Here is a 24,680-nt window from a genome sequence, read left to right as displayed (position 1 = left end):
TTTACATGCGCAATGACATTAAATTACACTTCCTACCATTCAGAACAAATGCTATATGTGGAGTAAAATTACATGATTTACGAAATTAAACGTCATGTAAAATTTAAATCAAACGTAAAACTATGTCATTTTTGATGCTCGTATATGTCAGGGTCAGGAGAAGTAAATTTACATTATTTTTTCTAGGTGTGTATTAATGTTTGATATAGTGCATTTGCAGGGCTTTAACTTCGCCCGGATTGAGCACAATCTGCATATTTAGTAATTGTCCCACTTCCCGAGGAACTGATCTTACAGGACATTTCCAAAAATCAATAACAACACAATTCGCCTGCAGTCGTTTTTGCCGTGTATCTATAGCGGAACGATTTTTAGTTTTTACTCTGAGTGAGATGAGAAGGTAGATCGACCTTAATTAACCGATGATTAAAATGGATAATTTTTGTATTTTTATAGCAAGCTCAAGGAATTTTTCTTCTAAAAGTGCATTGTGTTGAGATAGAACGGTGATTTTGGGCCTCGCCAAAGATGCGTGTAATATCTATAACAACCTTATTATAATGTGCGAAATAAAGAAATCAAATCAGTTCAGTTCATCCAATATATAGGATCAGTACTCCCACTGTACTCGCAGTTGTTTAATTTGAGTTTTATTATTGCGTTCTGTGTCTATATTGTTGTCGGGTCCTACATATTCTCACAGCATATCAAAACGGCTTCTGCGTTAGCCATATCACATTGTTTATTAATTAAACCTGCATAAAATCTACGATTAGAAATGGTTTTCTTGGATTAAATATGAGATAAACTTATGTAAATTGAAAATCTTTTTGATTTAAAAATTTTAAACGAGAATTTCGAACTGTTTCTTCTACCTTCTCATTTTGTCTACAACAAAAGGTAGAAAATGCCCCATTGCTACTGTTCGGCACATAAGTTAATTTTTGTAAACATACAATACTAAATTTAAGAATATTGCAATTCAAATCAATCTTAATCACCCGAATTGTAAACAGCTCGAATTCGAATATTATGCCAGCTACTCAGTCTGTGCAAATCAAAACGAACGCTACTTTGCACCCTCTCCAGTGTAGCAGGTAGAAACTTTACAGAGAGAGAGAGGAAGATGAAACCATCGTCGCGATCACAGCTGATCCCGGCTGGATATATGTAATTATAATTGTATATAGTCAGTTGAAAATAGATCTGGTGAAGGAAGGTTGTTCGTTTTCGTTCTCGGTGCGATTTAAAAGAAAGCCGTCGGTAATTTTGCCTAAGTCAGCAGGCAGCAAATTTTACAAGTCCCCAGCGGGTTGGTGGACTTAGTGTTTCGGTTCGTTTTTTAATACGGTGAGCCACAGTGCAAGTTGGCTAAGTTCCCTAGCGACAGGTGAACTATTCGGTGCGGTACATTTCGCGTGTTGTACCATCGGTGATCGCGGTGAAAGGGCGATTCCGATCGATACATTAAACCGGCCAAATTGAAGACGGTGAGTGACAATAATTGGCCGTGTTTGGTACTGTTTTCGTGCGCGCTTGTGAGTTGCTGGTTTCTAAAACCAGCGAAGAAAGTCCTTCGGTGGCCGGCAAAAGTTCGTGCTCGAACATTTTGGTCCTTCGAGCCGGATAGAAGGCAATTCAAACCGCAAGTGCGTTGTGCGGTAGTGAACAAATCGCGGAAAAGGTACCGCTTGGGCAAAGTGTAGCCATTGCGTGGCTGAAAAAGATCGCCATCGCGTTTGCGAATTGGCGGGTGCGCCGTAGTGAAAGTGGATTTTTCGGGCAAACGCGATCGCGCGGTAATATAAATATTCGCGCAAAGGTAAAGGCGCAAGTGAAAGGGCCGAAATACGACGGCTAGTGTTTTTCGATTGTGTGGTGGAAGATTTTCGCGCTACCGCGATTACTGTCGCGTGTGAAGCGCTTGGACTGTGGCCATTTTTCAAGCCATCGAGTGGGCCATTGTGACTGGTGGCCATTCAACGGATCGGGAGGTAGCTGAACCCCGATAGCCGCGTCTGCAGAGCCATTTTGGACGCTGAGTGAGCGTCGCTTGGGAAGCTGTTGTTGCCAGTGAAGGTACTGGTGATAAATGTCCCTGCTTGTCATTGAGCAACACTTCTGATTCCGGACTGGAATCCCCGGTGAGTCATTTCCAATTTTCCGCCACACGTGGCTTGCAGTAGCATTTGTTTTAGTTTAAGAAAGTGGGTGACCTTCAGTCATTGTGGCAATCGGTGGACGGTCCGCGAATCGAGTGGAAAATCGTTTCGCGCCCTCGATTTGCGATACCGCGTAGAAGTGGGTTAGTTCGCGACGGGAAGGAGCAATCGTTCGATTATAAAACTGCTCACTTCCGTTCGAATTTCGCGTTCGCGAAGGGCAATTCATCGCGTCGGGAAGGATTATTCGTGTCGAGTGTGTTTTGTCCTCGTTCGGTTCGGTTTCGCGTAGAAACGGTTAGTTCGCGTCGGGAAGGAGTCCGTTATCGATTTAACTGCCGTTTCCGTTCGTAGTGCGTCGTGATGCCACCCAAAGAGGAGAAAGTGTTGGGAGACCGGCTTGTCCAGCGCAATGGATTGCTGGCAATTCGTGATGCTTTGGAGAAGTTCATCATTCGGTACGATCCTGCACGTGATGCTTTTCAGTTGAGTGTTCGTATAGAGTCGCTGGATAGGGCTTATGCACAGTTCATGGAGGCGCAGGATGCAATTGAGAGACTGGACAAGGAGGAGTTTCTGGCATCACACCTGGCGGAACGTGTCGATTTCGAGCAGCGATACTGCGCAGCGAAAGGCTTCCTACTCTCCAAGGTTCCTGTAGAAGCGAGCAACTCAGCTTTGAACACATCCATGATGGCAAATCAACACACTTTCTCGACAGGATTCCACCTCCGTCTTCCAAAGATCGACCTACCGAGATTTGATGGCGATTTCTCACGTTGGTTGTCATTTCGAGACACCTTTACGTCCATGGTTCATTCCAATGGGGACATACCAACAGTTGCCAAGCTTCAGTACCTTCTACAATCGCTTGAAGGGGACGCAAAGAAGCCGTTCGAATCAGTTGACGTCGAAGCTGACAACTATGCGTCAACATGGGACGCCCTACACAAGAGGTACGACAATCGCCGTTTTCTCAAACGTCAGCTGTTTAGGACACTCTACGAGCTGCCAGCGGTCAAGCAGGAATCTGCTAAGCGCATCCACAGTCTGGTCGACGATTTTCAGCGCCATGTACGGGCGTTGGCGAAATTGGATGAACCTGTGGAGCATTGGGATACGCCGCTGGTGAACATGCTGTCGTATAAGCTGGACCAATCCACATTGCGAGCATGGGAGGAGAAAACGAGCAGCCAGGACGATGTCAAGTACGAGGAACTGGTTGAGTTCCTGTACCAGCGGGTGCGCGTCCTCAATTCAGTCGGGCCAGACACGCAGCAACCGGCACCTCCAAAGGTGGCCGGCCCCCCGAGTTGGAAGGGCACGAAGGTGAAGTTCGCAGCTAACGCAGCTGCTACGCCCAACCAAGATTCTCCATGTCAGTTAGCATGTTCAGACAGCCACTCCCTCCGCAACTGCCCAGTGTTCCTAGGAAAGGATGTCCGCCAGCGCCGAGAGCTGGTTTCGCAAAAACGGTTGTGTTGGAACTGTCTGAGCTTCGGTCACCCAGCCAGGAAGTGTGTATCGAAGTTTACGTGTCGTACGTGCCACGAAAGACATCATTCCCTGTTACACGATTCCTCTCCATCCAGGGTGTCGTCGAGTCCTGCCATTACGGGATCATCACAACAATCTCCACCGGTTCAACAGCCGCATTCGTCCAGTTCGGGTTCTGCTCCACCGCAGGTCAGCATGGCGGTCCAAACCGCATGCAGTATGGTTCTACTGGAAACGGTTGTTCTCAACGTTGTTGATGATCATGGCAGGGAATACAAGGCTCGTGCTCTACTCGACTCGGCGTCAATGTCCAATTTCATCTCCGGTCAGTTAGCGAAGGTTCTCCTCAGCCGTCGCACCAAGGTGGACATTTCGGTCGCAGGAATCGGTCTCTCAACGCAAAGGGTGAAAAATGCCATCACCGCCTCCATTGAATCGAGAACTCAGTCATTCTCCACTAAGCTCGAGTTTCTCATTCTGAAGCAGCCATCCGCAGAGCTGCCGACCATGCCGGTCGATACGTCGGCGTGGAAATTCCCGCAGGTTGGATTAGCAGATCCACAGTTCCACGTCCCAGGAAGGATTGACCTCGTCATCGGAAGTGAGGCCTTCTGGGAACTTCACACCGGTAGGAAGATCTCGCTCGGAAACGGTCTTCCGTGGGTAGTCGAAACACCATTCGGATGGGCGGTCTCTGGTTCCGCGTCCAATGGATCTACCTGCATTCCCCGGATCTGCAATCTCTCCATTACCAATGAAGATTTGGAAGCCGCACTTCAGAAGTTTTGGGAGTTAGAAGCGATTTCCACTGGGCCTGCACACTCACCCGAAGAAAATCGCTGTGAAGAGTTATACTCCAGTACAGTCAAGCGTGATTCGACTGGAAGGTACGTCGTACGTCTTCCTCACAATGAAGATCCAGAAGTCTTCCTGGGGGCCTCCAGAGCCATCGCAGAACGCCGTTTTCACAGCCTGGAGCGCCGTTTGCAACGAGATCCTGCAATCAAGGAATCGTATCATCGCTTCATGGACGAGTACCTACAGCTCGGTCACATGAGAAGGCTGGACGAGCCTGTAGATGACGTGAAGGCTCACTGTTATCTCCCACATCATCCCGTGTTCAAGGAGTCGAGCACTACTACAAAGGTTAGGGTCGTTTTCGACGCGTCTTGCAAGACGGCGTCAGGATATTCGCTGAACGACACGCTGTTGGTCGGACCCGTAGTTCAGCAAGATCTACTCTCCATCGTGATGAGATTTCGGACACATCACGTCGCTCTGGTTGCGGACATCGAGAAGATGTACCGGCAAGTATTCGTGCATCCTGAAGATCAGCCGTTTCAGCGAATTCTTTGGCGCACGGGCCCTGATGAACCCATCACTACGTACGAACTGCAGACAGTAACGTACGGAACAGCGAGCGCTCCGTACCTAGCAACGCGTACTCTGCAGCAGATTGCACAGGATACCAAGCAGTCGTATCCAATCGCGAGTGGACCAGTTACGGAAGACTTCTACGTCGACGATTTTCTTTCTGGGGCGCCGGACGTAGAATCCGCCATCAAGCTGCGTCGTGAGGCATCGGCAATGCTAGCTTCCGCTGGATTACCGCTCAAGAAATGGGCATCGAATTCTCCTGAAGTTCTTGGGGATGTACCACCTGATGATGTGGCAATTCAGCCGTTCCACAATCTTCAGGATGACCAGGCCGTCTCCACGCTCGGCCTCATTTGGGAACCAAAGTTGGACATACTCCGGTTCAAGGTTCAGTTGCCGTTAGCCGCATCCGTACTGACGAAACGCAAGGTGATGTCGTACATCGCCCAAATCTTCGACCCTCTTGGACTCGTGGGTCCAACGATCACCAAGGCCAAACTCTTCATGCAGCGACTTTGGGCTCTGAAGCAGAATGGCGAAGCATGTGAATGGGACACGCCGCTCCCGTTTACACTCCAAGAAGAATGGAAACTGTTCCATAACACACTACACCTGTTGAGTGAAGTTCGCGTACCCCGCTTCATTTCGATGCCCGACGCCGTCAGCATCCAGCTTCACTTCTTCTGCGATGCGTCTGAGCGCGCATATGGGACATGCTGTTACGTCCGAACCGAAGCACACGGCACAGTTTCGGTCCAGTTGTTGGCGTCCAAGTCCAAGGTAGCTCCGCTTTCTACTCGCCAGACAATCGCCAGACTGGAACTCTGCGCCGCACATTTGTCGACCCAGCTGTACAAGAAGCTGAACGCGACGCTGAAGCTTCCTGCGACTGTTCATTTCTGGACAGATTCCACTACTGTCCTCCAATGGCTTCGCGGGAACCCGAGTCGTTGGAAGACTTTCGTCGCAAACCGAGTCTCGCAGATACAGCTTTCAACCGATCTCAACCGCTGGAAGCATGTTCCTGGAGTCGACAATCCCGCTGACGACATATCCCGAGGATTGAGTCCTACCGACATCCTCAACAGTACACGATGGTGGACTGGGACACCGTGGCTATCAAGGTCTCCGGATTTTTGGCCAAATCCAACGTTGCCCGCAGCAGAAACTCCTGAAGTGTCCGCCGAAGGACGCAAGATACCACTAGTTGCCATGACCACGACACAACTGAGTTTCTGCACCGATTTATTCGCTCGCTACTCCAGCTTCTCCAAGCTGCGCCGAGTGACAGCGTTCATTCAGCGTTATCTGCACGTGCTTCGTGAACGAGCCTCGCAACGTCGTTCGGAAAAGGAGAAGTACAAGCCACTCGTCATCCCGAACATTAACCCGCACCCAGTCCATCCGCTTACCGCACAAGAACTCCAACACGCCGAACTTACGCTCTGTCATCTCGCGCAGGGTGAACTTTTCGCTGAGGAGATTTCCGATCTCGCTAGTGGCGAACGTGTCGCAAGATCTTCCACGCTGAAGTGGTTGAACCCGTTCGTCGATCCCGAAGGCACCGTACGTGTCGGTGGCCGGCTTCGCAATGCCGCGCTGACCGATGCGAAGAAACACCCGATCGTCCTCTCTGCCAAGCATCCGCTCGCTGTTCTGTTGGCTAGTTTTTATCATTTGAAGCTACTGCACGCAGGCCCTCAACTCCTGCTAGCCACTCTCCGCCAGAAGTTTTGGATTCTGGGCGGCAGAAATCTTGTGAAATCCGTCTTTCACCGTTGCCACACTTGCTTCCGTAGCAAGCCCACACTAGTCCAGCAGAGCACAGCAGATCTTCCGGCATCGAGAGTATCTCCAACCCGACCGTTTTCCGTCTGCGGAGTCGACTATTGCGGACCTTTCTATTTGAAGTCCGCTGTCCGCAACCGTGGCCCAACGAAGGTGTACGTGGCCATATTCGTCTGCTTCTCTACGAAGGCAGTTCACATCGAGCTAGTGAGCGACCTGTCTACTCCAGCGTTCCTAGCTGCACTCCGTCGTCTGGTCGCCCGCAGAGGAAAGGTGGTAGAGTTGCACTCTGACAACGCTACCGCTTTCAAAGGTGCATCGAATGCACTGAACCGCATCTACCGCATGCTGAAGGTCGATGAGTCTGATCGGAATCAGATCTTCGACTGGTGCTCCGACAACGAAATTCGCTGGAAGTTCATCCCACCTCGAGCACCACACTTTGGCGGTCTTTGGGAGGCTGCAGTGAAGTCAGCGAAGACACACCTGTTGAAGGCAATCGGCAACGTGAACGTTGCGTACGAGGACATGCTCACACTGCTGGCGCAGATAGAGATGTGCCTCAATTCTCGTCCGCTGACTCCAATGCCGGACGATCCGTCCGATCTCGAGGTCCTTACGCCAGGACATTTTCTCGTCGGGAGCAATCTCCAAGCTGTTCCGGAAGCTGATCTGAAGGAGACTCCTGACAACCGCTTGGACCACTGGGAATTAACTCAAAAACGGTTCCAAACTATTTGGTCTCGCTGGTACCCGGAATACCTGCAACAGCTGCAGTCTCGTGCTACGAAAGGCTGCAACCCGCCTGTCTCCGTCGACGTTGGCAGAGTCGTCATCGTGAAGGAAGACAACATCCCGCCAACCAGTTGGCCTCTCGGCCGAATTATCAGATGTCATCCCGGAGCCGATGGCATCGTCCGTGTAGTCACTCTACGAACCGCTGCAGCCAAGGAGGTTGTGCGTCCTGTGGCCAGAATCGCTCTACTACCGACACCACCGGAAACTCAACGAGCCGACTGAGAGTTGTCATCCAGGTAGAGCAACCCGGACGGGGAGAAATTGCTCGATGCGCACCTGCGCATTGCACAGGTAATTGCAATTCCAATCCCCTAACCCCAATCGTTCGATCTACCTGGTCTTTTTTTTCTCGGTCGATGGCGATGAACTTCACTGGCAATGGTTGCCAATCACTGGATTTGTGGTCGACATTCAACATGACTGATCCAGCGATAAACCCCTACAACCACAAGGTTCACATCCGCTATCTTCAACCGAGCTCGCCGACATCCAACGACTGAAGCCTAAATCCCATCAGGATCAACCATGTGAAGTTAGTTTTGAAACACCGTAATGTTTCAAGGTGGCCGGAATGTTCGGCACATAAGTTAATTTTTGTAAACATACAATACTAAATTTAAGAATATTGCAATTCAAATCAATCTTAATCACCCGAATTGTAAACAGCTCGAATTCGAATATTATGCCAGCTACTCAGTCTGTGCAAATCAAAACGAACGCTACTTTGCACCCTCTCCAGTGTAGCAGGTAGAAACTTTACAGAGAGAGAGAGGAAGATGAAACCATCGTCGCGATCACAGCTGATCCCGGCTGGATATATGTAATTATAATTGTATATAGTCAGTTGAAAATAGATCTGGTGAAGGAAGGTTGTTCGTTTTCGTTCTCGGTGCGATTTAAAAGAAAGCCGTCGGTAATTTTGCCTAAGTCAGCAGGCAGCAAATTTTACAAGTCCCCAGCGGGTTGGTGGACTTAGTGTTTCGGTTCGTTTTTTAATACGGTGAGCCACAGTGCAAGTTGGCTAAGTTCCCTAGCGACAGGTGAACTATTCGGTGCGGTACATTTCGCGTGTTGTACCATCGGTGATCGCGGTGAAAGGGCGATTCCGATCGATACATTAAACCGGCCAAATTGAAGACGGTGAGTGACAATAATTGGCCGTGTTTGGTACTGTTTTCGTGCGCGCTTGTGAGTTGCTGGTTTCTAAAACCAGCGAAGAAAGTCCTTCGGTGGCCGGCAAAAGTTCGTGCTCGAACAGCTACCAGCAAATAAATTTCTGCACAGTAGAAGCAAAATATCGCAAAAATATTCTAACCCACTATGTCGAAAAATATGAGTGACGATTACAAGCAGAAAGTGGCCTATTGTAGTCAAACTGTATTCCTGTTTACTTTTAGACGGGTTTTTCAGATCTATTGTTAAAAGTACAAAGGGCGCTAAAGATGGCCAATGTTTACACCCTACAATTTCACCATGTTAGACATAGCGTGCTGATTATGTTCCAGACTATCAATCAAGCAGAAGTGTTTGTTTCGCGAAACGAAATATATCCGCTCACTGTTAAAATAAAAATTCGAAATACCTCCGGGAGTTAGAAGTATTATTTCTGCTATTTCAGCACCTGTAGATCGTTCAGCATCCTTCCGGGGGGCAGAATACTCTGTTTTAATTGTCTTGTGTCGTTACCCAAGTAACCATAAGCACTAATTTAAATCTCTACATTCACATTAAATCACGTTCGTTTATGCAAATGGAATTGTGGTACATCGATGTTTTCAAATGTGTGTAGTGCGAGATACATACGTTGCACAACTAAATTTTTTGAAATGGTTCAAAATTTCGAGTGGGTAATTACCCACTCGGTTATTCTCGAGTGGGTAGTACTACCCATACTACCCACGCTTTCCGCCGGCCCTGGTAATTTCAACCAAACATCTAGGTAGAGTTAGCACTAAACTAAGTATACATGCAAATCTTTTTACAGATCAGTGATCAAACGCATATTCCAAATTGAGACGAGGTTTTCGACTGCGGATCGAATCCCATTTATATAGGCTTTAAATCGTCAATTTAAACATTCGACATGTCAAACAAAAGAAGCGAGGAAGGGTGGGTACGTTATCGAAAGTTATTTTTTTCTTTGCTGTGTCGATAAAGAAGGGAAGAGTTACTTTTAAAAAAACACATCTCTATGTTAACATAACTGACTACCATTAAGGTGCTTCTGAACTAGCTCTATTCTGGCACACTATTTCGCCTTTTCCGACACTAAGTGTGCTTTAATGATCTCTATAGAACTATGAAGCCGTAAAGAATATGTTTTGTATGCGAATATAGAACATATCCAAAGCCATTAAATAATGGTTCGTGGTCTCTTGGGTATATTCCTTACCCCTAACCTAACCACTTCCCCAATCCTTCCCATCAGGGAAATCACGAAAGACGATTCATTGCAAGACACAAATCTTCGATCAACATGGGGAACGTACCATTTGAGCTAGACGCTACTGATTCCTGTGTATCCGCAAATTGAAAAGCTCGTAGCTATGGAAGTTTTACCCGATAAGAAGCTGTCTGGCACGCTATCAGTGGATGTGGTAATATGACGCAACCGGAGACTAATAGAAACCACGGACTCACGAGTTTCCCATGGCTGAAGAGGTACTAACTCATACTGAACTAGAGGGCTTAGGTTTAAGAGGGCCCTGCAGCAATTCAAGCCTTGGGGCCCGACGCGGCTCTCGACGGCCGTGGATGCGGGTCGAAAGGCCCGTACCCTCCTACTTGACAATAAAAATCGGAACTACAATTAAACAAACTACGCTATGCACCCATGTGGGGCAAACTCGTACATGCAAGTATTGTAATCAGACAACACATCATAGACAACCTTGCGCGGAAGATGCAGAGGAAGACGCATCTCAACCGATTGCCAACTCATCTACGGCAAACCAACCCAAAACAGAGTTTTCAATACCAATGCCTGAACCACAAACGGTGGCCAAATTTGTGGCAGCAGTTGCTCAAACCATAATGACAACCACAAAAGAAGCATCCAGCACCCCAAAATCAACTGTAAGCAACATCAGCAAGGAAGGTAATAATAATATCGGATTTACACTGGTCAACAATAAGTGCAAGAAACAGGGAAAAACATCTGATCGCGGACACCAAGCCTACTTCGACCTGGATGTGAAAACAAAAAAGAATTATATAGGGTAAAGTGCCTATTTTCACCATACTAAGCAGGGTGCCTCACTAATTCATTAATTTCCCGGCCTACAATCAATGGAATGAGAAAAATTTACATCAACAGCTTTGCTTCGTTGTTAAGAACCAATATATTAACACAAATGCGCTGAAAACAGTGAAATTCTCGTGTTTGAGCGCAACGAAAAATCGAATCGAGTGCCCCTATTGTTGCGCTACCATTTGACTCAATGCGTTGAACAAAGATGGCAGACATTGCTCTAACCAACGGCTTCAAATGGGTAGGGCGATAATAGAAACATGGCAAAAATGGGCTCAACACCCTATTCCTTGTTTGGACGTGAGTCTTTGTTTTTTTTTTAGGTAACGAGAGAGATTTGGCCCGATCGATGAGAGGAAGAGGTGACGATCTGCTTATAGGAGACATTGGGGGTCGATGGGTCAATTAGAAGGTATTGGAGGCTGCGGCGGTGATCACGAAACTGTGGGAACATGTGATGGCATCATCACAGTTCCCCGATGGCGGAGTGGTTAACGCACCCCACGGTTTCTCTGGTAGAACAATATTTAGACAAAAAATCAGTATCGCTGAAATATTCACTAATTGAATGCTTAGATACTCCTCTTTCATCTGAGACTAAATTTGAAATGTTCTATCGGGGGGTCTAGAACAATATTTTTTTTAACATTTTGATGATTATTTTCGAAGATTGCGTTTCAATGAAAAGCTCTTAGAAGATATATCACTTTCAGGGGGATGGATCTTTGGACATACAGTATCAGAAGAAGGGGCTTGTTACGTTGATAAATACCTCCGAAGACATTTTTTTTGTCTCTGGCAGAACAATATTACCATAAACAAATCAATATCACTGATGTACTCACTATCCGGAAACTTGCCTCTATTTTAAACGAGACAAATTTTGAATTGTTTTTCCTAAGGTTCTAGAATTTTTTTAATATGAAAACAAATATCTATGTTTATATACATATGGACACTTCATTACTCGTTTATGTGTCAATATATGAAACTTACTTTTTTTTAAATTGATGAATAATTAGTATCAGAAAATGATTTATTTGTGTTCTTTGAATTCAATTCGTTATGTGTATGTATTGTTTCTGTTGAGCAAGCCCCTCGTGCGCAGCGCACCTCGCTGTTCAGCACCTTGGTCCGTGAACGGACAACAGCTCGTAGCGGAAGGCACACTGTCAGTTGGAAGGAAACCACATTAGCATTTGGGACATAGTGGAACATCGTTTGAAGCTCACACGCCGCACTTTCGGATTCCTATTAATTGAATTAATTTGTTAGCCTACCTAGTTAAATTAAATTAAATTGAATTATCATACAACTAGCTAGAGGTAAATTATGAACTATTTAAATTTGGAGAATATGTACAATTAAAACCTTTATATTTAGGGTTACACATAAGTGAGGTTAAACTCAAGTAGGCTCGCTCGTGCCGGTTCTAGAGAAGCCGAAACCTACAAAACGTGAGTTTAAACACATTGAATTTTCCTTTTTGTAACACTAATGATTCTTGCAGGAGATTTTAATTTTCCCGTACCGAAATACAGAAATTGAAAATCACGGAACCTGTTTCTCTGTTGCCACAGCAACATTTTAAAATCTCGTTTTATCGGACGATACGAGTAAAACTACACGATGCCTCGGAAGCGTCCTCAGCTTCATCCAGAAAGTAGCTGTGCGCTTTGCCAATCTGAAGATAATAGCCGGATGGTTTGTTGTGATCAATGTCACAAATGGTATCACTTTGACTGCGTCGAAGTAACAGAGGACGTAGCTGACCACGAATGGAGCTGTACGAATTGCGTAAATCCAACGCCAGATGGTTTGGTTCCACCTGTTCCGATACCAGCTACAGTTCCCATTGCGCCAGGAATATCTTCTCAGCTGCCCTTGGACCTACAGCTTAAATTGCTAGAAGAAGAACGGGCCATCGAACGGAAATTTCTCCAGCGAAAATATCAACTGATGATGGAAGCATCCGGACTGGGATACAACCGTCCTTCGACCTCCCAATTTATGACGGATTATAGTTTTCGACCGCCAGCAAACCATTCATCCCCATTAGCGCCGGTTCCCCCTACCGCACCAGAGCTTAACCTCCTCGAAGGCACGGGTGTAGCAAACGAGACAGCACTGCTCAATTCGAGCCAAATTGCTGCTCGTCATGCGGTGGCTAAGGAACTACCCATCTACAGTGGTGAACCAGAAGAATGGCCATTATTTTTTGCCACATATGAAAATACTACTCGGCTGTGTGGGTACACTCCAGAAGAGAATATTGTACGGCTACAGCGTTGCTTACGGGGGAAAGCGATGGAGGCGGTTAAGTGTCAGTTGCTGCACCCGGCTAATCTGCAATACGTTCTTTCGACTTTGAAGATGCTTTTCGGCCGTTCGGAGATAATCGTACACACACTCATCGAAAAACTCAACAGGATTCCAACACCCAAGGCGGATAAGCTCAATACGCTCGTGGACTTTGCTTTAGCTGTCCGGAATATGGTCGCAACGGTGAAGGCATGCAACCTGGAGGAGCATCTGTGCAACATTACCCTCCTCCAAGGTTTGGTAGAACGACTACCACCGATGGTAAAATTGAATTGGGCTACCTACCGCATGCAATTAGCGCGCATCTCGTTGCTGGAATTTAGTGACTGGTTATATACTGTAGCAGAAGCAGCAAGTGCGGTAACAATGCCATCCGTTTCTACAGCTCCCGACAGCAAGTATCGTCGCGGTAGTCACAAAGAAGATGGATTTCTAAATGTTCACACTGAGCAATCGTCAGCACCCAGGTATGTGGAGGAATGGCGTAACGGTTGCTTGATTTGTCGCGAGTCATGCAGTGGTGTCGAGAAGTGTCGGAAGTTTCTCGAACTAGACCATCCCGGCCGTTGGGCCGCATTGCGGGACAACAAATTATGTCGAACGTGTTTAGGATCCCATCGAGGTCTATGTAGGTCCGGCAAGATCTGCGGTCAGAACGGTTGCACCTTTAAACATCATTTCCTGTTGCACAACAACCATAACGACAAATCGGTAAATTCTGGTAGATATTCATCCCGCTTAAACAAAATTGGAAATGCAACAACCAACGCCACTACCAGCCAGTACAATTTCAACACCCATAAGGGAAACGAGACGTCGGTGATGTTCCAATACATACCTGTGGCGCTCCACCACCAAGGACGTACCATACACACTCACGCATTCATCGATTGCGGCTCACAGATGACGTTAATCGAAAAAGATTTAGCAACCGAACTGGATCTTCGTGGAGAAAAGCACCCCCTGTGCATTCGTTGGACATCCGATCATTGCCGTTTCGAGGACTCAGCTGAACGCGTCTCACTACAAGTGTCGGGAACGAAAAATAACTACAAGTTCACTATTTCCGACGTATTCACCGTGAAGGATTTGAATCTGCCGACACAATCCCTCTCTGTAGCTAAAATGTGTGAAAAATATACCTACCTTAGAGGATTACCAGTAGAGTCTTATGATCGCGTACGCCCCCGCCTTCTCATCGGCATGAACAACATTCGGCTAGGTCACGCACTGGATAGTCGTGAGGGTAAGGAAAACGAGCCGATAGCAACAAAAACGCGACTCGGATGGACGATTTATGGCACCTTCTCGAACGATGATCGAAAGCTATCCACCGCACCGTATAGTTTCCACATTTGTTCGCACTCCCACGAGACCGAAGATGACCTTCACACTGTCGTGAAGAACTTTTTCGCCTTAGATAGTCTGGGCATTTCTGCGCCTTTGAAGGAATCACTATCTGCTGCTGATAAACGGGCAATGGAAATTTTACGTTCGAACACGAGAATTAGGAATGGTCGTTACTGTACAAGCCTTTTGTGGAAATACGACGATGTCCGTTTACCCAACAACAAGGCCATGGCCCTCAGACGTCATCACTGCCTTGTGAAGCGGATGAAACGCGAACCAACATTAGGTGAGATGTTGAAAATGAAGATTGCTGGGTACGTACAAAGGGGTTACATTCGGAAACTATCATCTGAAGAGAAACGTGTCTCTGGAAATCGCGTCTGGTACCTACCCATTTTTCCCGTGTTTAACCCAAACAAACCAGGGAAGGTACGACTTGTCTGGGACGCCGCAGCATCAATGGGAGGCATCTCGCTAAACTCCGTTCTGCTTAAGGGACCGGACCAACTAAGACCTTTGCCATCTGTGCTGTACCAGTTCCGGGAACATTCCGTGGCTATTTGTGGCGACATTGAAGAAATGTTTCACCAGGTTGAGGTGAATGAAGATGATCAACAAAGTCAACGTTTTCTTTTCCATGATACCGATGTGGACGAACCAGATGAATACATTATGAAGGTTATGACCTTTGGCGCCTCTTGTTCGCCCAGCAGCGCGCAGTTCATCATAAACAAAAACGCGGAACGTTTCAAGGAACAACTGCCAGTAGCGGTTGGTGCTATCCGCAATAATCATTACGTTGACGATATGCTTGCGAGTGTCAACACAGAAGAAGAAGCCATACAGCTTGCGAAGGACGTTCATTTCATTCATGAGCAAGGTGGGTTTAAAATGAGAGGTTGGATCTCGAATTCACCGAACGTTATGAAAGCGCTTAGCAGCGGTGATGTTCCGGAAAAAAGTATGGATGTCACCTCAGATATAGCCCTGGAGAAAGTCCTGGGAATGTGGTGGAATACCGAATCAGACGACTTTCGGTTCAAACTGTCCAAGGAACGACATGCTGACCTTCTTTTCGGTACCAAGCATCCTACTAAACGAGAGGTACTCAGTGTGCTCATGTCCATCTACGACCCTCTCGGATTGATTGCCAACTTTCTAATGCCGCTGAAGCTGTTGTTGCAGGAAGTCTGGCGTTCCGGCGTGACTTGGGATGAACCAATTGAATCCCGACAACTGCAAAAATGGAAAGCCTGGTTATGCTACTTGCCACAAGCCAGTTCAGTGCGTATTCCTCGGTGCTACATTTCGAGGTCAACCGAAAACGAGATGATGATCGAGCTCCATACCTTTGTGGATGCTAGCGAGTTGGGCTACTGTGCGGTGTCTTACTTACGATTTGAGCAAGAGGATCGCATCGAGTGTGCTTTGGTCGGTGCTAAAACAAGAGTCGCCCCCCTCAAATTCGTATCGATCCCTCGTCTAGAGCTCCAAGCGGCAGTAATTGGCACCCGCTTCGCTAAAAGCATTCAGGAAGGACATTCTATCGAAATAGTACGTCGTTTCTTTTGGACCGACGCTGCAGATGTTCTATGTTGGCTCCGCTCAGACCATCGCAGGTACTCACCTTTCGTAGCCTTTCGTGTGAGTGAAATTTTGGAATCGACCGACATTTCCGAATGGCGATATGTACCAACTAAAGAAAACGTTGCAGATGAAGGAACAAAATGGCATCGACATCCGAAATTTGACGCTGAGAGCCGCTAGAGAAGAGCATCATCATTCTTGCGAAGACATAAAGAAGAATGGCCTGTGGAACCATCACGCCAGAAGTCGACTACATTAGAATTGCGGACAAGTTTACTTCACCACACAGTAGTACCTATTCGTGACTTCTTACCGCAATATCTGTTCTCTAGTTGGCGTCGCCTGCTTCGTGTTACTGCTTTAGTTTTGCGCTTCCCAGCAAACATCAGAAGAAGAAGAGCAAACAAGACCCCATTAACCGGTCCCCTAACACAGGAAGAACTGTTACGAGCCGAAATGTTCAACTATAAACGTGCCCAGCAAGATGTTTACGCAAACGAATTGGCATTATTAAACGCTACAAAACCGATGCAAGGTATGTCTGTTCTCTCTAAAAGATGTGCGCTTTACAAACTTAATCCATCGATCGACAATGAGGGAGTCATGCGTATTCACAGTCGTATTGACGCCTGTGATTATGCTGATAGTTTTACCAAGTATCCAATTGTACTACCAAGCGGGCACGCGCTCACTAAATTGGTTCTTCAAGAAATTCATGAAAAATATCATCATCAGTGTATCGAAACATTCGTTAATGAGACCAGGAAAAAATTCTACATTCCCAAAGTACGCATGGAGTGTAAGAAAATTCGTTCGGACTGCCAACGTTGTAAAATACGACGAGCTCAACCGATACCACCGGCAATGGGTGATCTTCCAGAAGCACGCTTAGCAGCCTTCGTGCGTCCCTTTTCCTACATTGGGATAGATTATTTTGGACCTCTTCAAGTTGCAGTTGGTCGCCGAGTAGAGAAAAGGTGGGGCGTTCTGGTAACCTGCCTAACCATCAGAGCCATACACATCGAGTTAGCTCATTCGCTCAACACGGATTCCTGCATCATGGCACTACGAAATTGCTTTGCACGCCGCGGAGTTCCGATCCAGATAATGAGTGACAGAGGGACTAACTTCATCGGGTCGGAGAAGGAGTTGAAAAAAGCGTTGGCTGCAGTTGACCAAGATAAAATCATGAAGGAATTTACATCCCCAACAACATCATGGGTGTTCAACCCCCCCGCTTCACCCCACATGGGTGGCGCCTGGGAGAGGTTGATACAGTCCGTAAAAAAGATTCTGGCGGAGATGCAGCCAACACGCCTGCCACGAGATGAGGTGCTGAGGAACAGCCTAATCGAAGTCGAGAACATTGTAAACAGTCGACCGTTAACACACGTATCTATAGATTACGAATCTTCGCCTGCTTTAACGCCCAATCATTTTTTGGTGAATTCATCCAATGGCCTCAAGCCACTTGTACCGTTTGACGATCATGTTGTGGCTCTAAAGCAATCGTATAAGACCTCACAGCTTCTAGCCAACATTTTCTGGAGACGATGGGTAAATGAATATCTTCCAACTATAACTCGCCGGACAAAGTGGTTCTCTCCGGCGAAACCCATATCGGTTGGAGACATAGTAGTCGTCGTGGATTCTAACCTACCACGGAACTGCTGGCCCAAAGGGAGGGTGATAGAAACCGTACTCTCTAAGGACGGACAAGTCAGGCAGGCCACGGTGCAGACTATCGGAGGTATCTACCAGAGACCTGCAGTGAACATCGCGGTGCTAGACGTCGGTGCAAACGCGGGTAATCCGGACCAGGGACCGGCTACCGGGGGGGGAGTGTTGAGCAAGCCCCTCGTGCGCAGCGCACCTCGCTGTTCAGCACCTTGGTCCGTGAACGGACAACAGCTCGTAGCGGAAGGCACACTGTCAGTTGGAAGGAAACCACATTAGCATTTGGGACATAGTGGAACATCGTTTGAAGCTCACACGCCGCACTTTCGGATTCCTATTAATTGAATTAATTTGTTAGCCTACCTAGTTAAATTAAATTAAATTGAATTATCATACAACTAGCTAGAGGTAAATTATGAACTATTTAAATTTGGAGAATATGTACAATTAAAACCTTTATATTTAGGGTTACACATAAGTGAGGTTAAACTTAAGTAGGCTCGCTCGTGCCGGTTCTAGAGAAGCCGAAACCTACAAAACGTGAGTTTAAACACATTGAATTTTCCTTTTTGTAACACTAATGATTCTTGCAGGAGATTTTAATTTTCCCGTACCGAAATACAGAAATTGAAAATCACGGAACCTGTTTCTCTGTTGCCACAGCAACAGTTTCATACTTAAATTTAGAGCATTTTTCACAAACGTGCATCCCTTTGAGCGAGAAGTCATTTAGATGTGTACCAATTTCAATGATTACAGTGTTTATTAGTACACTTACTATAAGTATATTGGCCTAATATCTGCTTCCAATTTACTAATATCTGCTTCCTACTTCCATGGTAAATGAGATGAAACTGTCTTTGTAGATTAATCTTCTGAAATTGGCTAAAATTTTGAATACTTTCTTTTTGGATTTGCAAGCAATGCTCAAAATATTACTATATGTTGCCATAAAAATGCTACCATATAGAAAACGTTACAATTTTTCGCATCTACCTAGTTGTGAAAATATTTAAATTAATTCTTTTCTAATTTATTCATTTTAAACAATTGAGTTTTTGGGCTAACATAGGGTTTAAACCTGTTACAATAACTTATTAGAATTTCTTCAAATCCGCAAAATAATACTTTTTTTATATTTTATAATAATAGAATTTTTGCTCGGGATTCTTTTCCGTTGTTTCGTTGACTACTCAAATCAAAATACTTGGTAAAGTGCACTTTATCAATTTTCCATATTTGCTATAATAGAATTGCTACTTTGAACCAATAAACAATCCCTAAAAACACCTTACTGCTTTCAAATATTTTCTCGCCCCCTCCAAATCAGATAGTATGAAATGATTTGCGGAAAATATAATTTTCTGCTAAAATGTGGACCACTGCTCCTATGCGTTTTTCAAGGGAGAGTCTGTCCATCGTGTTTAAACTCGTAATTTTTAAGGAAACTAAAAACTAAAACATATCAAATTGAGCTAAAATTGTTCGAAGAAACCATAGAACAATGATAGAATTTAGAATGTAACATTAGTTACAATGAAACCCCGAGCAAAAATATATTCCGAAAAAGAATAAATTGAAGGGAATGATTTGTTTGGCAAAGTTCAAGGCCTCTTAATACCTATGCAAAGCTGGCTAAATGGTGTCTTCTAAGCATTTCTTTTACGTTGCAAGTCCGTTCTTCTGACAGTCTGTGCTCACTGATTTAACCTCCTTAAAGGGAGATGTATGGTTTGAGCTATTCATTGAAAAATTACCTAAAAAATTGATCAAAATGTTGAAAAAAAAGTTCTAGACCCCCCGATAGAAAATTTCAAAGTTATGCTCAGATGAAAAAGCAGCATCTAAGCTTTCGATTAGTGAGTATTTTGGCGATACTGATTTTTAGTTTAAATATTTTCTACCAGAGACACCGTTACCCAACTAGAGACTGGGAGATCGCAGGTTCGATTCCTGCTTGAGGACATATCAGTGTTTCCAATAAAGGTGAATTTTCACCGTTTCTTCATTCTCACCGTTCCGGTCATTCTTTCTCTGTCTGTTTTCCAGGGGACACGTTCTTAAAAATCTTCAAAACAGAATTAAATGACCCCCCGCGAAAGAAGGTCTCCGCTCGCAATAAAAAATTGCGCGCACGAGATCCAAGATTACAATAATATTTGTTTATATTTTCATTTTTACATTTGTAATCATATAAAAGATCCACGGCTCCGTTAAACTACCGCTATGAGCCGTGTCAAATAAACCAATTGAAAAAAAGAGAGCACCTCTGCGATTGTGATTCTTTTTTTTATTTTGATAATTGTTTTCCCCATGTTTAAGGAATTAGAAGGAGCACGCTTCTCGCAACTACCAGTATTCACACTTGATGTTTTAGGAAGTTACTCATTTTCTACCACATATTCAAAATTGAAACAGTACAACCGCTGGATGCAGCAACATCTAGACGTTTAAATGACCAAAGACGATGTACTTATGATCAGATAACAACGGTTTGAGCTCATTGGGTACGAGCCAGTTTACCAGCTCATGCGTAATACCGTCAGAGCAGAGAGTTACATCTAAAACCTCTTCTCTGCCAGATCGTGCAAATGTTGGGTCATTTCCTACATTAATTATAAGCAAATTTTCGCTGCGCTAATATATGCCGAACAATAGACATATTTCCTATTCATGTAATCGACAGTCATTTTATTCGCGACATTTTTTCATAACATGCCCTCTTGAATATTTGATCCACAATCGCTCAGATGCACGCGAACCCTTGCACTTGCATATATGTATCAGTCTATGACGCATGCCTTTTTCACAAACCATTAACTTTCTAGTAGGTTTACTGTGCCCTAATTCCTTATATCTACATTCTATTCACTTCTATTCATCCCACCCATTTGACAAAGTATGACCCATGGTGCATTGTACTCGACTTTTCGCTTCGCTCTAACGCGAGTATTTTACATTTTCCAAGCCAGAGAGTTTTTATTGATCTGCTTCTTAAGAACGAAGCAAAGATGCTGATACCTATTTAAGCGCAATCCAATCAGTGTAAGCCGAATTATCAGCGAAATAGTGTGACATCGTGACCCATAAGAAGAATATGGGCAGGGGGTGGGCGTAGCGTAGTTGGTAAATCGATTGCCTTGTACGCAGCGCACCTGGGTTCGAGTCCCGACCCCGCACATAGGGTTAGAAATTTTTCATAAGAGATTTTTCTAACCCGAAGAGGCGAATGACCTTAAGGTTAAAACCTCTATAATCGAAAAAAAAAAAAAAAAAAAAGAATATGGGCACTTCTACCCTATATCTTCCGTGTGCTACTCACGCAGGAAAACGGCGCGATCGTCTCACATTAATGGTATTTCTGATGATGATTTTCCTATGGTCTGCCTGTTTCATGCTTATCTGTAAATATTGATTTATATATGATGTAATTACGTTCGAACGATAGTTCAAAGCGGACAGACGGCTGGGTGGTAGTCAGGTGACGTACTATTTTGTTTGTGACTGTGAGTGAAAGTGTTCATGGAAACTAAATGCAACATATCCAAGGAAAATATTTTATTGTTAATTCTTCATACAAGTTTCTTAAACACCGGTATTCGAACTAATGAAGTTACGAATTACAGCAGCTCCAATATTAGCGTAAACACCAGGGAGGCTGCCGCCACACTGCACAGCGCCCCATGACACAACACCAAACTGGCGTCCACCGGTAACGAGGGGACCACCACTGTCGCCGTTGCAGGAATCACGTCCTGGCTGTCCAGCGCACACCATGCTGTTGCAATCGGATTTATAACGTCAGCATTCATGCGTTATATTACAATTTACTATAGCTTACCTTGCGGTGATTCTTCCAGCTCCCCACTGACTCTGGCAGGTTCCTTGAGCAACCACAGGAATATCGACAGCTCTAAGGTTTGTTGGCAGAGATCCACCAGGGGTCGTCAAACCCCAACCAGATACGATACTACGAGTACCAGCAGCGAAACTCGTTCCGCTTGGCACCAGCGTGATTGGAGAGATGTTAGCTCCAGTGAAAGACGTTGTGATTCGAATGACACAGACATCGTTATTGATGGTGCTAGCGCTATATGATGGATGGTTTACGATCTGAGCAGCCTGGAAGATGGTTCCGCCGCTGAGTCTGTTGGCGCTTCCTCCTCGGAAAGTGATCTAAAATTACGAATGATTTTACCAAACTCTGCATCACCATATCCCCTTAGAAACCTACAGATCCAACTGATGGCATCGGATGGGTACAATGAGCGGCCGACAAAGCCCAATTGCTAGAGATGATCGAAGCACCACAGATATGGTTACCGTTCGAACGGAGCGATAGCTGGTAGGGGAACTGAGCAATGCCAACTTCAGAGCCGCCAACAATTCGTCCTTCGTACTGTGGCTCCTCGAAATCCTCCAAATCCAACGGACGTACACTGTTCTTCTCAAGCCACAAGTCCTCTTCGTAACCCGCCAACGCGGAAGCTACGCACAGTGCAAGTACTATGAAAACCTTCATTGTCACTTTGAACTAACCAACTGTAATGACCCGGTTGTTGAAAATGTCTTTTATACTTGTTTGCTGCCTTTATCGCAGAAAAGCACTTTTCTAAAAATATCGAACGTCAATATTTCTGTATCAACAGATTAACAAAATCTCAATTCAAATCTTGGCAGTAACTGCTATTAGCCAATTTATTGCATGTATATCGTCATCGACGGTGGGAAATCCTACCACAATTCAGAAATCTGGGTTTATATTTTACTTTCATGAAAAAAGAGTGTTTCGAAAAAATGACATCTGCCACACTGTGGGTAAATACGATTCCTTATAGGGGTACGATCGATATCCCATTTAATTTTAAATTTTCTCCTTCCCAATAGTCCTCAGGGAGGTTTTTATTGTTTTACTCGATTTTTGAATTTGTCGTAGCACCGTTAGAGCCGTTAGCTTTTCTTTTCATAAGAATAACTTAAGATTTTTCGATTCGTTGGATATTTCGTCCAAACTTTGACCTTGCGGTAACCCTTTCAAAGCAGCCTTGAAAGCCGTGAACTACTGGATACTAGGTATAACTACGCCACCGAAACTACTAACTTGTCTTCAGACGAACGCGACTCTGATGAACCCCTGGAGGGAACATCTACTGCTGTGCCTAGAAGCAATCGAAAATGGAGGATTATTTCCCCTCTTAAGCTTCGGTGTAAAGGCCAGAAGGTGTCTCTTCAAAACCCTCGAAAAATAACTACTCAAGGAAGTACTGGTGCAAAACCGAAGCAAGTAGCTCCCAGTCTCAGAAACGTGAACTCAGAAATGGAGTTCCCAGCACTTTCTGGGACACCAAAAACATTTGGTCCCATGTCTCAGTTGGGGAAAAAACCAGTGCTGGATCAATAAAATTGTCTGACACTGTGAACCGTATTAGTACAGCGTTAAATATTTCTAACCCCCTTAAAAGCATCCTGATAAGCTTTCTCCCCGCAGTAAAAACATTCTTGATGCAGTTCACTGCAAAATGGCCCCTCCTTTCAGCGATTGTATCCTTCAATGGCTAATTCATCGAATCAGGTCACGGATCTGATCACGGTTCTACAGTGGAATTGCAGAAGCATTATCCCGAAAATCGATTCTTTTAAAATTTTAATTAATAATTTTAAATGCGATGCATCTGTATTATATGAAACTTGGCTTACTTCAGAAATACACCTCAACTTTCACGATTTGAATCGAGGAAACCGTACAGAGAGTACTTTACAGGATCAGCAAGGCATTGAAGTTGTCGCTTGGTAAACTAGAATTAAAAGCATAGACCTTTGCGTTGCTTCCACCAACATCCCCCTAGAGCCTCAGTTGGCCTCCGACGATTTTGCGATATTGCGGAACTGTTCCCCGCACCGAGGCTAGTTTTAGGTGATTTTAACACCCACGATGCGGCATGAGGTTGCCTTCATGACGATAATCGATCTATCTCACTCCACGAGCTTTGCGACAACTTCAATATGACCATTTTGAACACGGGTGAAATGACACAGATTCCAGTTCTTTCAGCGCGCTCGAACGCCTTAGATTCATCTCTCTGCTCGATATCTCCGCGCTTGGATTGCATGTTGAAGGTAATCCTTGATCCCGACGGCAGAGACCATCCGCCAATCGTAATTACTTTTGCTAACGATTCAGAGCGACCGAATACAATCAATGTTTCGTATGATCTCACATAAAATATTGATTAGAAAAGACTCCGCGATATCTGGCAACATCGAATCTACGCAAGAACTTCCTCCGGAGGAAGAGCTTAGGGTCCTAGCTGGCTTAGTCTGCTTAATGCAAAGCAATGTAAGCCCGCAGTGGCGCAGTGGCACAGTAGCGTGGGGAAGTAGGGGGGGGGGGGGGGGTATTTTGGGGATGATTCCTCCCAACCCCCTAAATATTTTGAAGGAATTTGAAAAAATTGAAAATGTTCAACAAAAATATGCCTAATATTTTAAATACTATTCTCAAAGTTTCACTTGCAAAAATTACCTTTGAGAATATTTCCTTGTAGTGAAAATTGGCGACAGACCTCGACTCCTACCAGTCGGCTCGTTGTGGATGCTAGGTCTACCGCCGAGGACTACAATGCGTAGATCGCGGCGAAACGGGGAGCTAAATGGCTCCTGGTATCGTGACCAAACTGGGAGCTTATTGTCCGAAACGGGGCCACATTCTGTAGTCCTTGACTGCCGGCGAACATGGACTGGAAAGTGTGCGAGAAGTATCCCCATAGCGACCACAAGGCGAGTCGCTACTACATCGGCCAATGAAACCCTGCTGTAGCAAGGAGAAGGACGACCGACAAGCTAAAGTGGAAGACGAAAGTCTTTAACAAAAA

The 24,680-nt window shown here is 45.2% G+C and overlaps 2 protein-coding genes across 2 annotated transcripts; one reads left to right on the top strand and one right to left on the bottom strand.

Annotated features, from left to right (window-relative positions):
- The first annotated feature begins 2,525 nt into the window (after positions 1-2,525).
- Positions 2,526-7,844, top strand: LOC131680578 (uncharacterized). The gene has a single exon (XM_058961291.1). The coding sequence runs from the start codon at positions 2,526-2,528 to the stop codon at positions 7,842-7,844; it is 5,319 nt and encodes a 1,772-aa protein (XP_058817274.1).
- A 13,507-nt stretch (positions 7,845-21,351) lies between these two features.
- LOC131683820 (trypsin alpha-3-like) lies at positions 21,352-22,372 on the bottom strand. The gene is made up of 3 exons (XM_058966151.1): positions 22,043-22,372; positions 21,650-21,984; positions 21,352-21,586 (listed from the first exon to the last, which is right to left on the bottom strand). The coding sequence occupies exons 1-3, from the start codon at positions 22,328-22,330 to the stop codon at positions 21,394-21,396; spliced, it is 816 nt and encodes a 271-aa protein (XP_058822134.1). The 5' UTR covers positions 22,331-22,372; the 3' UTR covers positions 21,352-21,393.
- Between the last annotated feature and the right edge of the window lie 2,308 nt (positions 22,373-24,680).

This window comes from Topomyia yanbarensis, chromosome 2, assembly GCF_030247195.1.
Source record: "Topomyia yanbarensis strain Yona2022 chromosome 2, ASM3024719v1, whole genome shotgun sequence".
Lineage (NCBI taxonomy): Eukaryota > Metazoa > Arthropoda > Insecta > Diptera > Culicidae > Topomyia > Topomyia yanbarensis.
Note: the sequence above shows the minus strand (reverse complement) of the source record. Positions and strands in the feature narration are given on the sequence as shown.